General features: G+C 39.3%; 1 protein-coding gene across 2 annotated transcripts in view; it reads right to left on the minus strand.

Moving 5' to 3' along the window:
* Window positions 1–8739: 8739 nt before the first annotated feature.
* Window positions 8740–16577, minus strand: part of FLOT2 (flotillin 2) — an 85254-nt gene continuing 77416 nt past the window's right edge. For both annotated transcript variants that reach the window (XM_088459017.1, XM_088459018.1), the window contains exons 4-11: window positions 15810–15933; window positions 15224–15342; window positions 14995–15108; window positions 14784–14903; window positions 13279–13493; window positions 11701–11884; window positions 10621–10767; window positions 8740–9591 (exon numbers count right to left, since the gene is read on the minus strand). In XM_088459017.1, coding sequence (XP_088315143.1) covers window positions 9553–9591; window positions 10621–10767; window positions 11701–11884; window positions 13279–13493; window positions 14784–14903; window positions 14995–15108; window positions 15224–15342; window positions 15810–15933 — 1062 coding nt within the window. In that variant the 3' untranslated portion in view covers window positions 8740–9552. The remainder of the gene's footprint in view (window positions 9592–10620; window positions 10768–11700; window positions 11885–13278; window positions 13494–14783; window positions 14904–14994; window positions 15109–15223; window positions 15343–15809; window positions 15934–16577) is intronic.

Raw genomic sequence — 16577 nt, forward strand, 5'->3', positions numbered from 1 at the left:
GTATGTTTTGTGTGAAATATTAGCCCAAATGCAATGAACTGCATCTCCATAATGTTGCCTCCACCAACTTTTAGAGTTGTACCCAACCATTTGAACGGTGAATTGAGAAGGTGTTTTGTCAGACCACATGACCTGTTTCCAGTCATTTACTGTCCAAGTACTGTGTTCCTGAGCAAACTGGAGGAATTTCACCGTTTGCAGCAGATGGCAATTGCATACTTACAGCCCTTCTGCTTCTGTAGCCCATACAATGCAATATGTAGCATACTGTTCATGGCGAGGCCATCTGAATCGGTCCAGATTCAGATGATCTGTAATTTGATGCACAGTTTCCCGTCTGTGGGACTGAATAAGTGTGCCCACTCTCCATTCCGCTCAAGCATACAACCACAGGTCTTGTGCTCAGATCCAGTTTTTGTCTGCTGGTCCTCGCCCTGTGCACTTTAACAACTGCAGCCCTCAAACAATTCACCAGTGCAGCAGTTTTGCTAATGCTTGATTGGCTGCTGCCAGCGCCAATAATCATTTCTATGTTCAAAGTCCGTTAGATCTGATCATTTACCCATCATTTCACCAGTGATGCACTTCATTAGTCTCTGCATACCTTCACTTTTCTGTTATTATACAGATTTAGGCATCCTACGTCAGCATTACCTGTGCAATAGCTACTTTGCATAAAATCACCTGGTGGTCATAATGACCCAACTCACGCCTAATAGGATGGAGTGCGTAGTGTCTTAGAATTGTACTTAAATGATGCAGCTAAATAGAATATTTTTTTCCCCAAAAAGAAACAAACAATATCAGACTTTAAAGTAAGGCCAAGGCAAATACTTTCAGTTGCATGGGATTTTATTATATAGATATGAAATACCTGCAAAGTCACAACATGAACAATATAAAGTATCATGGTGTATGCTGTCTGCATACATTTCACATGCAGATAATGTGGATTCACATAACAGTCATTGAATATCAGCTTCCCTATTATACAAAGGGTAGTGTAGTTGACAGATCAGACTACCAAAAACCTTTCCCTGAGGTCACATGACAAATCTATCACTTCCTAGCCTGCAATCACATTTCTCCTTCAGCCTGAATATTACCCATATACTTATGTACATTGCCAAAGAGAATGGTGATGATAGTTGCAAGGACAGTACACCTTCCTGCAATGCTTGATTTTCCACCCAAAGAAATATACCATGGCACATTTATGAAAATTTATACAGAAATAAGTTTTACAAAATAAATGTAAAAAAAAAAAAAAAAAAGTGGTTTTATACTAAGCAACCAGTTTACTTGATTTCATTGTCTAAACTGCACTAGAAAGATTACAGAATTTGAAGCATTGTACTTTGCACCAATTTTCAGAAATGTCCCCCATTGTTAGGGTATGCAGAGATCTAAACATTATGGGATCATAAGCATTCAGACACATTTCACTGGCTCTAAATTGACAATGATTTGGCATAGTTTTATATATGGTTTTACCTTACTAAGGACTCACTGGCAGAGGACGTCTTGATCAAACTCCAGGTTATGTGATTCATAAATGAAGGGAATCCTACACATGGCTCACAGTTACAGAGTCATTACAAAACAAGATAACGGCTTGATGAGGCTAATAATTAGATCATTTAAACAGAGAACTGGACCAGAATAAGGAAATGCCAGGAGTTCAGGCACAAGCAACAAGTTTGGAATGAAAATGGGCCAGGTTACAAAAACAAACAATCTGATCTAAAATAAAAATCTATGCTTCAATAAAATCCAAAAGTATAATCTGTGTTAATTCCACACCAAGGATTGTAGTTAATTAAAAAAATAAACAATTAATTACATCTAGCCTTCTGTTCTGAAACACAATTTCTTTGCATGTAAACAAACCAGCATACTCTATGTTCTCACTGTTTACAGGAGAATATGGGGCATATGTATCAAAGCTTGATGTGAGATATACATCACCAACCAATCAGCTTCTAACTTACATTTTGCAGGCTGTGTTTAAGAAATGATAGATTGGAGCTGATTGGTTGGTGATATATATTTCACAATTTAACCCACATCAAGCTTTGATACATATGCCCCTAAGAATGCAAGCCTATGGAGTCACTCGAGACATCACTGAGACACGAGGCTGGAAGTGGAAGCAAACCTTTGTTTTTTCTGAACCAATATTTATAACTCCTTAACTAGTGAATGGATAACTTGCAACCTTCTGAAGTCTCCACTGGCTGTAGGCTATAGATACACTTGGGAGGATTGTTGTCAAAAATCATACATACAGTACAAATTTTATTAATTTGCACAAAGCATAGTAAGGGGTCAATCCTACTAGCCGCCATGATCTCGCCAGTGCGAGTCATCGCGGCAATGGCCGCACTTTACATCAGCCCGGATTCGCAGAAATTTGCTTGCAGCCCCACAGAGCTCCAAGCAAAATTCAGCAAATTTGGGCTCGGGGCGGGCTGCGAAGGATGTGAGGTGCCAGTACGTTGCCGGCGTTTTAACGCCGTTGCAACGGCAACTCGCACCCTTCGCACATAAAAGGATTGACCCCTACAAATTTATATAATAGTTCTTTAAATTTACATAATTCCAACAAAAATTATTTCAATAGCTCTACCATATTATTTGCATCTAATTAACATACGAATATATATTTGAATAGTGGGAAGAAACCGGGACACCTGGTATAAACTCAGAATCACAGGGAGAACATACAAACTCCTTACAGCTCGTCTGATTTAACCATATACAAAAGGCACAAGTATGTGAAACCTGTAACCCATCTTTCTTACCAAGTTCAACACATCTATTATCATTAGTAATTTAAAACAAAAAGTATACTATTTCCCCCCAGATATTTACAGATTTTGAAATGGATATTTTTATTAGGCACAAATTTTAGTGTAATTTATTAACAGAAATTTTTTTGGCATAAGGCTTCCAATTACCTGATATAATTAATCTAAATAAAACATTGTCAATGACTTTGAAGCATTGCTTAATTTCTAATATAACGTCTTTAGTGTGTATACAACTTGCACCTAAAAATACAGTTGACAAAAGAACTAGAAATCAGTGGCAGTGAGGCTATTTATTGTGTGTGCTGGACATCCATGAGAATGTAGCAAGGACTTCACTGTGCCAGCAAAGCATGAACCAAATGAATAATATCACAGATTTCTAATGAAATAATACTGCAAGTACAAAATGGCCACCACCACTGCGTACGTGCACTTTAATAATGCTTACTCCCTTTCCAGCAGGCTGGACATGGATGTTGTTCAAATAATGTTTTATGTGGAACATCTCTTATTTTCATAGTATTATATTTGTCAAATATTTAAAATTCACAGACAGCTGTACAGGTGCCCTATACATGAAAAATGACTATTATAACTTTGGGCTGGTCAAGGTCCGGTTCTACCCTAACAAAGCGCTTCACTGGGGGCAAGGACCAATGCAAATGAACAAATAACGTTACAGCGCTACTTAATATGTCACTATTAAGGGAAAATGATAAACCCCCACCTCATTTGCTACACTGTCCTTCTGTTGCCTCTGCCATCAACAGTAGATAATACAGTGTAAATCAAGGCAGCCTAACTACCATACTGAGGAACAGCTCTAGGCCATATGTATCCAGTCCTTTGAAGTATACAACATTCAAACAGAATATTTTCCATAATAAGTTACATTGTTACATTATTTATATATAATGTAACCAATCTTTTTTTTTTTCTTAAATGTTATAAGCCAATATGTGAAAACTTTTCTAAAAACAAGTGTGGTACATTTATTTTTAAATATTTCATGGTCTGTTTGGTAACAACCACTGCAAAATGTCAGTTGAAGTGTCATAGTTACTGTATAATGTGACAAAGTAACAAAGGTACTGTAGCTAAACGGTGCTTGCTGTGACGGCCATCAAGGTGTGAATATGAATAAATAAACACTTCTCTATGTATTGATAGATGTCAAATGCTCTTCTCCAAGAGATATATGTGGAAAGAAAATTGCGTAATACGCAAGAGAACCCAATATGTACAAAAGGCTTCCAACGATTTAAAACATGCATCAGATGCCTCCAAATCCACTTGTCACATTTAATAACACTACTATTAAAATAAAAGGATTTCCTCACCCGTCACTCCACTAATGTGGTATATTTGATAGAATGTGATTGCAGATGGTCATACATCGGAACGGGGATACGGTCATAATCTCGCCCGCAGGGATTCCAGAGCTGGAATCCTGACCACTGGAATCCCAAAGGTAAGTAGCAGGGTTTGGGGGAGGGGAAGATTAGGTTCAGGCACCGGAGAGGGAGGGTTAGGGTAGAGAGGTTAGGATACCGCCCGACAGGTGTCGGTATCCTAACCCTGTCGGGATTCTGACCGCCGGGATCCTGAGCGCTTGCATCCCCGTACCCACCCCATCGGAAGAACCACTAGGTCACTTAAAACCTGCATTGCTGAACATTTGTGAAATATAAAGAGAGGACTTCTTTCACATCACTTTAGGCTTCAACAAAAGAGCTGGTCAGAACACGAGGAGATGTGGGAATACAGAACATAAAAACAACAAGGACAGAAATATTGAAAAACATCTGGCCCATCCAGAGATTAAATGGATTATAAACGAAGAACTTTGTCAAAAGCAGGACTAAATCAGGATTTTAGAATTAAAACGGTTTGAAATTATCCTTAATTCAAAACCATTTACTCCCTTCCTTTCATGCCCCTCTTCATTTTATATATTGTGAAAGTTTATATTCGGATGGATCAATGCAAATACTGAAAAACCTTTTTTTGGATTGTAGATCTTTTGTTATGCCAATTTAAATTTTATGAACCCAATAATAAATAGTTATTATTGATATCAGTCTGTCAGCAGCAGAATATTTATGGATAAGTTTAAAAAAAACAAAAACAAAACAATCCGGTCGCCATTTGTAAATGCAGTTCTGTTCTCCTAGCAACCGCGGCTCTTCCAGATTAAAAAATAGATGTGACGTATCTGAAAGTTCAGGTCCAAGTGCGTGTAGTGAATAATTGGAGCTTACACAAACTAGAACAAAAAAAATACACCACCACTAAGATATTTCTTCTGAACTGGACTATCTACCTACAATCAAGCCATTAATAACGCCGGAATCACCACTTCCGGTTTTTGAGGGACCAGTACCGGAAGTCACGCACTGCAGCACTATTAAAGGTGGACCCTTTTCAGACCTCCTCCGTGCCTTGATAAAAGGAACCAGACGTCCTGTAATGCTTTGGCTAAGGAAAGATTATCCTGGCTTTGGCCTGATCAGTATTCAGTGCATGTGCAGGACTTGAGGTTACGGACACCTACCATTTATATCATCGCCTACAATTGCCATTTAATTATTAATCTAAATTTAGATAAGTACGGTTTTGAACATATTACACTATGCCCTCAATTTTCTTTCCACCCATCTCTCTTAGAGAAGAGCATTTTGACATCTATCAATATATAAAGAGAAGTGTTTTTATATCTTTGTAGCCATCCCAGGAAGCATCATTTAGCTACAATAACTTTGTTACTTGTTTTTGGTTTTATGGGATAATCCTAAATGTATCATTTAGCTTCCCCTGTTAGTTTGAAGTGCTTTTGTTTCCTCCCTATATCTTTACTGTATAATGTGATCACAAATGATAAATCTATAGAGCCAGAGTGATTAACCATATTGAGAGGAGGGAAAAAAAAAAAAAAGGAATTCAGGCTTATGGTACCATATTAAAAAGGCTGAAATAAAATTCGAACTGAATAAAAGATTAAGTTACATTTCAAAGCACATGGCAGAAAAGACAAGCAGAGATATAAACCCACCCGCATTCAGTATGAAAGACTGGCTGACGCATGGCCGGCAGTACGATTCCCGGCAGAGTCAGCCCGACAGCACTGGAAATCCCGATCGTCCCTAGGTAAGTACAAACTAGCCTCCCCCCGTGTCTAACCCTAATCCCCCCTCTAAGTGCCTAAACCTAACCCCCCCCCCATCCCCGCTGCCTAAAACTAAGTCCCCTGGGGGTGCCTCACCCTCCCTCTCCTAGCCTAGCCCTCCCGGTGGGGTGCCTAACCCTAAGTCCCCCCCGGGTGCCCTAAACCTAACCCTCCCCCCCCGCGGCTGTCCGCTCGGTGTCGGAAAAATGACAGGCGTCTAGATTTAGACGCCTGTAATTTAACCCTCGCCGGGATAAAGCAATCGGGAAGCCAGCTGTCGGGCTTACGTCAGCCGGCTTCCCGATTGAATCCCACCCACCCCCTCCCAACAATGGGGAAATGAAGACAAGTGGGAACCATCTGGGCTCGCTCATAGATGTGACAGGAAAATAGTTACAAATGTGGAACACTATGCATGTCTAAAGGTGCGTACACACTGGGCGATAAAGTGGACGACTGAACGATAACGATATCGTTATCGTTCAGTCGTCCACTTTATCGTCCATTTTTAAGCCCAAAAAGATGAACGATGACGACGACGCGCGTTCCCGCGGGTCGTTCGTCATCATCGTTCATCGGGCTGACATGCAGGCCAACCTGACGATCTCGTCTGGTTGCTGCATGTCAGGGAATGGGGGAGAGAGCCCGGCGCTGAACGATATCGTTAATGATATCGTTCAGCGGCTGTGCTCAATGTCATGAACGACATTGAGCACAGCCTGCCGGGGACACACTAGACGATATCGCTCAGGGAGCATATCGTCTAGTGTGTATGCACCTTAAGGTGTTCTCCCAATACGCTATATTGTACTGGGAGTGTGCGGTAAAGCATGGAAAACAGGCCGTTCTGCATTCTAAAATGTTAAACCTGGTGTTACAGTTGTGGCGGCCACATCATGACGGACTCTTGCTTATCCTATTGGTGCTAGTGAACCATCGAGGTCTGAGGCTCTGGGTATACCTAGAAAGCAGCCAACTAATTCACCATGGAATGGACAATCATGGAGGCGCCATAGGTTTAAGAGGAAATGGAGGCGTGTCTAGCAGCATGAATGAGAAGGTTGTGGAAACTGCAGGGAGAAATCACAACTTTAATATAAAAATTCACATATTTCCCAGAGAAAACTGGTTCAAAGGATATACTACACAAATAATATATATATATATATATATTCTCTCAATGTATGTATTTTTTTTTTTAACAATGAAATGGTGTTATGGACATTAAACTTGTGAACACATAAGCATTGAGTAGTTTAGCTCAAATAATATAAATACTTTCTCTGAGGAATATACACCCCTATCTGCCTTAATGAACCACATAACTAAACTGCCAATTGAAGTGGGATGGATCTTCCAGAAGCTGTGCGGCAATATTTGTTTGTACAGGGCCAAGAATAGTGCTTTGTTTGTACTGATAACCAAGAAGATTGTCCATTAAATCAACAGAAATTGCAGAAAAAAGCAAATCTGAAAATCAGAGTATGGACATAAAGCTATGTTACACACACCTACAGTCATTACAGAGACAGCCATTGTGGGTGCAGAATGACCATGAGATTACAGTCTATCAAGACTCACTAGGAATTCGTTATACCACCAAAACATTGAGCACCTTGGTAAAGTCACCAACAGAACTGATAAGACTGCAACTTCAGGTCATTGAGAGAACAAACCTCTGTGTATAGGTGTATATTTATAATACGTACTCCCTTTCTAACAGGAGCTGCTTGGATAATATTTACACAAGGTTTCATTTGGAATATATCTTGAGACTGCTCTACAGTTTTTTGTTTTTTTTAGCAACTAATCAACAACCCTTAAAAACAGCAAACCCTGGACATGGCTATGTACTATCCCAGCTGCTTCAAATGTAGATACCAAATTTCCTCAAACGTATTAATCAGCAATTGTTCCCCAGCAGTAAGCACTGTAACCAAATTGACTGTGCAGCTATGTATTTTCGCTACAGATATGGCATTATTTGTTTCCAGAATATAATACAAGATTACTGCTTTTAAATTTCTTTGCAGCTGCTATCGGCTACAGAAAGAAAGGTTTTCGGAGAAAATGATTAAGGCATCTTTGGGGAAATAAAACATAATCCCACAAAGGTAGATTAATATGTATATTAAATCTAGATAACAGTCTATGTTACCCTTATCTGACTAACAGCCCCCCCCCCGGGGTAGATGAAGAGTGTCGTCATCTATGTGGACTAAAATATATATATATATAATCATCGAGAAACTAGTGAATGGAACAGCTTCAGTAACATAAGTCATACATTAATCATGACTCACATGGCATATAAGTGTGTCCTTAGAAGCTACTAGTAATGTTCCCATGTTTTGACCAGTAGCTTCACCATGTTCCCACCTGTGTTTTCCCCAGCAGTTAGCAGGGGGCAGATAAAAGTCTCATTAAATGAAATGCCAAAAGCCCTATTCATGCACACTGGGCACAAAGTGCAGTCTTTGGAGAGGCCAAATAGGGAAAACTTTAGAAGATCAGTTTACATTGTGGGGTGCAATTCTTCTGCAGTTGGAGATTACTGAAAGCTAGCAATCAGGCCGTTTTCATGCAAGCATAGACTTGATAATAGCACAATTCATTAGAACATCACTGTCATAAGTTAATATTTTTGCTTATTAGATTTGGGAGAGGTTACTTTAAAGACTATATTGACATCTGATTAATAAGAGTAACGTCATACGGGATAACAACAGCCATTTAGTAAATATATTCTGTACCACACAATAGTGTAATAAAGTATAATTGGTATATAATTTTATAACCAGCGGGGACATATAATAAGACTAAATTGTAAAAGTAAATTCCAATGAACGTAATAAAAAAAAAAAAAAAAGTATGACATTAAAACTGTATAGGTAAAAGACATAACCAGGACTTTAAGGTTTTTGAGGCATGAGATCAGGCGGGTGCACCAGCAGTAAGCAGTGTGTGTGGACCTGTATTACAACAAAAGGACTGATATTCAGCAATCCAAGCTACTGACACGCACAAATGACATTAACTGCATAGTATTTCCGTGCGATGCTGAAGAATAGTAACCAAGGCCAGGTGTCATTAATGTGATTATACATGGGTCATTTTGTTACCAGAGCTAGCAGCTCTGCTGCACAACTATGCACATGGCGGATCAGTGCTACATACTACTTATATATAAAATAGGCTGGAGTCCTTGCATTAAAAATGAAAAGCAGCATTTTGACAGCACTGATAGTAAAACACCAGAGGGTGAGAAGCCTGAAGGCACCGAGGCAGCAACTCCAGCCAAATCAGAACTCTGCCTAGCAAACCGCTTGTATAATACAAACAAATTAAATCACCACATAACGAAAATGATTCTGCTAAAAAAAAAAAAAAAAAGTTTGACAACTAAAAAAAAATTAAAAATGATATGACAAACTGTGGTTCTGGTCCTGATATCTAAGGCACCAGAGATTTAAAAATGTAACTGAAATTGTCTTTTCTGTATAAAACAGAGTCCCAACGTATTTGAAGGCATTTCACTCAAGTGAAAGAAGGGCAGGCGGCTTATTCTCATCCTTATGTCATCATGCCAGTAGCTTTCTGGATCAGCGGGATCTGAGGACATACAATAACTATTTAGAATGACTGTTCAATCTCTAGAAATTAGTAAACACCATAAAGATCAATTTAATGATATATAGTTGACAATGTATAGGATATTGGAAGACATGTCATTTAAAAACAGTGGACTTATAAAACAGCATATCAATTGCTGTGACATCAGCAAGGCACTGCCTGACCAATATTAACGGCACCTGTCACATTCACGAGACACTGGTTCCTAGTGAATGGTTACATCCTACATCCTAATGAATACTACAAGTTCCGGCAGCAATCTGTGTGTAGTGATGTTAAGCAGCCAAAACAGATGTTTTATTTGAACAACATGCACTAGATTAAGTGTGTGCACAGAATATGAGAATATAGTAAAACATTGTAATCTGTGTAGCACTGCGTGCCAATAGTGGTTTACGTGGTGCCCCATAAAAATTTTAATAATTTAACTCCTTGTTTATTGAAATCAGACAAACACAAAGGTAAAGAGAAGACAATAGGCTTCCTTTACATATGGCACAGAAACACAGGTCAGCGTTCCAGCGGATTTCTGTCTGCTCATCTTCTTCAGATACCATTTTTCTTTCTAAATATCTTTCAATGTTATTAAATAAGCCAATAAAAGAGTCCCATTATCTTATTACAGCATCCTAACAGCAGGGATTCAAAACCGCAAACTAGGTAACCATGGAAAATCAGATCTGATTATATCACGAAGGTAAGAGACTGAGGGGGAGATCTATCAAGCCTTGGAGAGCGATAAGTGCCAACAAATCAGCTTCTAGTACAGCATGAAAAATGACATTGAGGAGCTGATTGGTTGGCTCGCTTTCCAAACTTTGATACATCTCCCCCTAAGGCCAAAATAGGATTTAAAGTTGCAATTTTTAAAGGCAAAAACAGGCTGGATTTGCCTAAAAACAAAATTGCCGCTTTCAATCTAGTAGCTACATCGCCACTGCCATCACATCAGCTCACAGGCCATTACATATGGGCATAAATGTTATTACCGCATCTTTCTGTACTAACCTTGGTCAGATCCACACCAGTGAGGGTGTGAACGGAAGCAGGAATTTCAGCCAGCAGACGGTTCATTTCACCAGTTATCTTACTGTCTCCACCCAGAATAAGAATTTCATCCACTTTGGCCAGGGGAGCAGACACTTTGGCAGCAATCTGGGGACAACAATAAGGTGCGTAGTTATCAGCATACTCCTTGAATAAGTTAAAAGGACATAAATGTATCAAAATACTATCCGTGTGTACAATAAACCGTGCCTCGCCATAACCTGGAGTAAGGATTACATTCCTATCCTACAAATCCACATTTCAAAGCATTCAGTAATCTATTAATATGAGCTGATTCTAAACGATTTTAAGAAGAGAAGGTTAATAGTCAATGGTCTAATAAAAGGCTAATGCTGCCCATCCACTAGGTGATTAAACTTAGTGGATGGGCAGTCTGAACGTTCAGTGTATGCACTTCACCCAGCGGGAGACGACAGTGTTATAATCGTGCCGTCGTCCCCGCATCATGTAATGGATGGGAAGCATTATAATCACACATTAGGCTTCATAAATACACGTGTGGAGTTTCCCTTTAAGAACAATGGGGGGGAATTCAATTCAGCGCAAAGCTAAAAAGCCCTATGAGAGAGCTCTTGGAGCTATTCAATTCAGCGCGCTGTTCGGTCCGACTAAAAGGATTTCTTCTCAAACCCTCCTGAGGGTGCGAGGAGAATCCGACTAAAGTACCGACTGCACAGCTGTTAGCCGGCTTGGCGCGGTGCTAATAGCTTCGCGACCGGCACTTTAGTCGGAGGATGCCGGTTCTCGTGACTGAACACCCAGGTTGAGTAGCGAGAACCAGCATTCTCCGACTTAACAGCTCCCCAACAAAGTAAACAGCGCGCCAAAATGAAGTGTCCCGGGAGCTCCCTCCCGGGACTATTCAGCATCACGCTGCATTGCATTCCCCCCATTGTGATGTACAATAAACGTGACAATTTCTCAGAATTTCCTGACTAAAATAAGGTAACTTTATTTGTTGCATTTATACAGAATATGGATTATGCTGATGCAAGACGCAAGCATTTAGTACTGGATTACCTCAGGCAGGCACTCCAAAACAAGAGCAATCTTTGCAGCTTCCCCATAATGTTGGTAGGCTCCTGCTTTCAGCCTCATTTTTTCAGCTTCTGCTTTTCCAATAGCTTCAATGACCAACGCTTCGGCTTCTCCCACTTTACGGATTTTCTCTGCCTCTGCTTGAGCAATCATCACTTGCTTCACCCTATATTTAAACAATAAAAAGTGGCTTAGATTTATAATACGCCACATAGCATCGACGTTTCGGTTCTACTTTAGAACCATTATCAAGTTGGGCATAATTAGGAAATATGCAAACTTGAAAAGAAAAGACAATGCATCTGAGGATACAAAACAAACAGTATCAGGACAAAGTCTAACAGGCTCCACTACAATTTAAGGACTTTCATGGGATATACAAAGAAACAATGAGCTAAAACTAGCGCACCACCAATATAACATATGTGAATCTATAAAAAATGCTGAGTAATACCATATGGAGTTGTAACCACTCATTGTACACACGTCATTATTTACCTGGACAACTCCATATAGTATTACTCAGCATTTTTTATAGATTCTAAGCCACTCGTAGCAAATTACTTATATGTGTTATCCTTAATAAAATATTGGTTGTATAAACCATTATTGGTGAGTGCTTCTTCCCACAAAGTGTGGATAAATTTATATTTATATATATATATATATATATATACATACATACACACAAATATATTCAGAAGTGACAAATGACATTTGTGCAGATCAGACAGATTGTCTTACTAGTAGTTATGGAACAGGCACCTTTATGGTGACACGGTAAAGAAAACAAATCTCAATGTGTAATGAAATAAGCATTGGTGTAGTGATTGTCCATATTCAGTTTTTTTTTTATGAGAAAATGCATATATTGGATTACTGGGAAGCCAGGACTCAAATAAAGGTCATTATACTGCAACGTTTTATAGGGCTGAAAAAACATAGGCCACTCAGGGCTCACCTCCTCGGGGCAGGCCTGCGGGGGGCATCACTGAGACCTGAGATACTGTCATTTAGGCATACAGATCCTAATTTTGAATTAGGAACAAATCCAGCCAAAGACAAACCATGTTATGATGTAGCGATGCAAATGCATGTTTCTAGCAGGGAAAATACAGCCTACATCTGCATGTAGTACACACATACAGGTCATATAATTTTTAAACTACAATGTAGAATTTCTCTGGGACACATCCTCCCTTCCAGATTAAGCTCAGACTACACATGCTAAATTTGCACACCTGCAGCACAACATGGTTTTACCAAGGTGAAAAACACCTACCTGTATTTACTTCTAGCTCTAAATGAGGCCCCATAAAGCGTGTCTGTTTAACAGGCCGCATCAAGCACTATGCACAACACTACATAAACACAGTCTCCATGACCTCATCTATATAGAGAGGCTGCACTTAGCAACTTCTAGTAAATTGACTCTACAGAAATGCACAGATCATAATTACTTTGTGCTCTGACATACAGAAACGTGGAGCTCTGTCAACTGAATGCAGCAATGTTCTGAGTAAATATAAACCCTGGCTGTTTATGGAAAGGAGTGCTTACTTCTCCCCTTCAGCAATCTGCTGCATCCGATACGCCTCAGCTTCAGCTGGCCTCCTGACTGTGGCAATCAGCTCCTTGTCCATGCGGACAATTTCTTTCTCCTCAACATCAATCTGCTTTTTACGTTGTACAACTTCAATCTCAATCTCTTCCATACGGATCTTTTGCTGTTCCTTAGCCGCTTGCAACTCATAAGCCAGCTGAGCCTCTGCTTTCTGCACAAGGAGAAATACACAGAGTATAAACACAATATGATATATTACAAACAGAATTGCCAAATGATGTTGCGTTATGCAAACATAGATCAATTCTGTACTCAAGTAAAGTTACTATGTAGAAATAGAATTTGGCAGAGCAACCGGTTAATCTAGTCTACAAAATTGTATTTTTATTTTATGTATGTCTTTAAAGTGCACTGGTCACTATGAATTTAATGAAAAATTAAGCATCCTTTGCAAGATAGCATATGATGATCAAATGTGGAAGGTACAAACAAGTCGCAGTTTCTGCCTATTTTGAAAAGATGATCATCAGAGAAAATATTCAAGTGTGTGCGCGCGCACGTGTATGTGTGTAATACATGTATGTACATATATATGCGTGTATATATCTACAGTATGTATGTGTGTATATATGTATGTCTGTGTGTATATATATATATATATATATATATGCATGTATGTATATATGTACAGTATGTATATATATATATATATATATGCGCGTGTATATATCTACAGTATGTATGTGTGTATATATGCATGTCTGTGTGTGTATATATATATATATATATATATATATATATATATATGCATGTATGTATGTATATATGTACAGTATGTATGTATGTATATATGTGTCTTTTCACCAACAGGACGGGAAAGGCTGAGAAAAAGCCTTGTCCACTATCAATCAACCACTCCATTCTATAGACTAGAGAATAAACAGAGTGTACTATATAGAATACTATATAAATAGTGCGGCTATACGCTCAAAGGTCAAGCAATTGAGAAACCAGCTAGTGTGATGATTATCCTTTAGAATTTGCTCTTGGGTGTATATATAAAAAGGAGTGGTGCATAAGCATATACAAGCCTCAATTAGCATTTATTCCTATTGCCCTTTTAAACTCATCAGTCAAAGCTGCTGATTCTGAATGGCTTTGACAAACCACTCCTTAGTAAATGAATGAAATGCTAGTGTAAATAATTGTGTTTATATCCAGGAAGTGTGAGCACAGCATTGTGACGTCTCCCAGCGCGGCACCAGGGGACAAAAAGAAGTAACCGAGCCAGTCCTACAAAATGCTAGGTTGTTTCAGATTTGGTAACTGTAGTCTGGCTGTAGTTTATTCATTAGCCCATATTTCAGAACAAGATAACCCGACTTCACCAAAGCATATTTGGAAGATATTACAATATTGTCAGTGTCATTAAAAGCACTAATGTCAGACCCTCTAATGAAAATGGGGTGGAAAACAGACAGCAGATGGGAAACCAGCTCACCTTAGTGTTTACTTCCTGGCTAAATGCAGCCTTCTGCAGCTCAAATGCACGTTTGGAATCCGCCATTTTGGTGTCGGCTAGGTACTTGATATCGAGCATTTCCCTCTTACAGAAGGCTTCCTGTGAGGGAGATTACACAAGGAATCATATGTAACCCATAGACTGTACAAAACCAGGAGTACTAGAATTCTTTCAATTCTCTGTGACTTACCCTAATGCCTGCATCACGTTCCGCTTCTGCCACGCCAATATCAGCATCTCTCTGAACGACAGCAGTTTGCGTCTTTCCCAGGGAGCTTAAATACTCAACCTTGTCATACACATCCTGCATGAAGAAGAACATACCAATGCATCGCTAGAATCAGGTATAGCTTTAATACAATTATAATTATTCTTTGTTTTGTGCATCACTCAATTACCATTTATTCTGAGACTCTCACCTTGATGGTAAAGCTTAGAATTTCAATACCCATTCGGCCAACATCAGGAGCAGCCACTTCCCGTACCAGCTTCGCAAACTGATCTCTGTCCTGATAAATCTGTTCCACTGTAAGCGTTCCTGAATGAACAAAAATACAATGCATTCAGGTAACCTAATAATTCCATTATGCCTGACTACACAGCACGGATACAGTGAGAGAAATCTACCTACTTCTACCATACATTTCACACGCCGTACAGTTACATGATGCATGTAACTGCACAACGTCGCTCATTGCATCGTCCCATCTGATGTGCAGCAACGACGGATTGGGCGTACACAGTATAGGATGTGTACAATATATCGTACCGAACTGTGTCAGGAGGATATATTGTACAATACATTGTAAAGTGTATCCAGCATAAGACATAAGCTCAGAAAGCAAACGAAACTGTGGCTGTTTGTATCACTACTACGAGGTTTTCAGTACGTTACATTTGGTTACACACTCGCCTTGGGACTCTCAGCATATGAAATACAAAAACCCAGAGAAAAACAAACAAACAAAACTTTCAAACAATAAAACAGTATTCTGAATGCTGTACCGAGAATAGAGCGCAAATGACCCTCCAGGGTTTGAAGAACAACATTCTTAATCTCGTGGGAGTTTTTTCCCAGAAACTGTTCACATGCCACAGCCAGGAGCTCCCTCTCAGTCATGATTTTCACCTGTCAATAAATGCAAATATCAGTCAGCACTAATAGAACATCCTCATATCATACTATGAGCAGCCAAGAGAACACGTTACAGGTCAACAAATATTTACATATCACAATGATTTGCGAAAACACAAACTATCAATTGATCAGGGACATCACAGACACAGAACACTGTAGCTCCCTCCAATGTATGTAGGAGATAGGTCCACTTTAAGGCCTCTGGTATCATTTATAAAGCGCAAATTCTTATTAATAGACAAATTATGTAAATGTGCAATTCTCAGGTCTGTGGCATTGGTTTCATATGGTTCTGATCTACAATGATTTCTGTATAAAATACCACTAGATGCCTGTAAGGCCTCCGGTACGGTTACTTTTTTCTAGCTATAGAGCAATTAAATGCTGCCTGCAGTTCTGATCATTTATAACCTACATTTCAAACCTAAACAGCGTCAGCGCTTTTTAAAAGAAACCAATAAGAAATGATAATAAATGTGCCAGGAATTAGCGGAACCTCCACCTACACACAGTGGAAGCAGATCCCACAATCACCCCCATCAGTTATACGAGAAGTAGCGACTTCACTGAGGCATGGGGCGATACCATTACTTCCCATTTAACTCACAGGCTTTAGTGGTACAGACAACAAAGTG

Source organism: Taudactylus pleione, unplaced genomic scaffold (assembly GCF_031769625.1).
Source record: "Taudactylus pleione unplaced genomic scaffold, aTauple2 ptg000886l, whole genome shotgun sequence".
Taxonomy (NCBI): domain Eukaryota; kingdom Metazoa; phylum Chordata; class Amphibia; order Anura; family Myobatrachidae; genus Taudactylus; species Taudactylus pleione.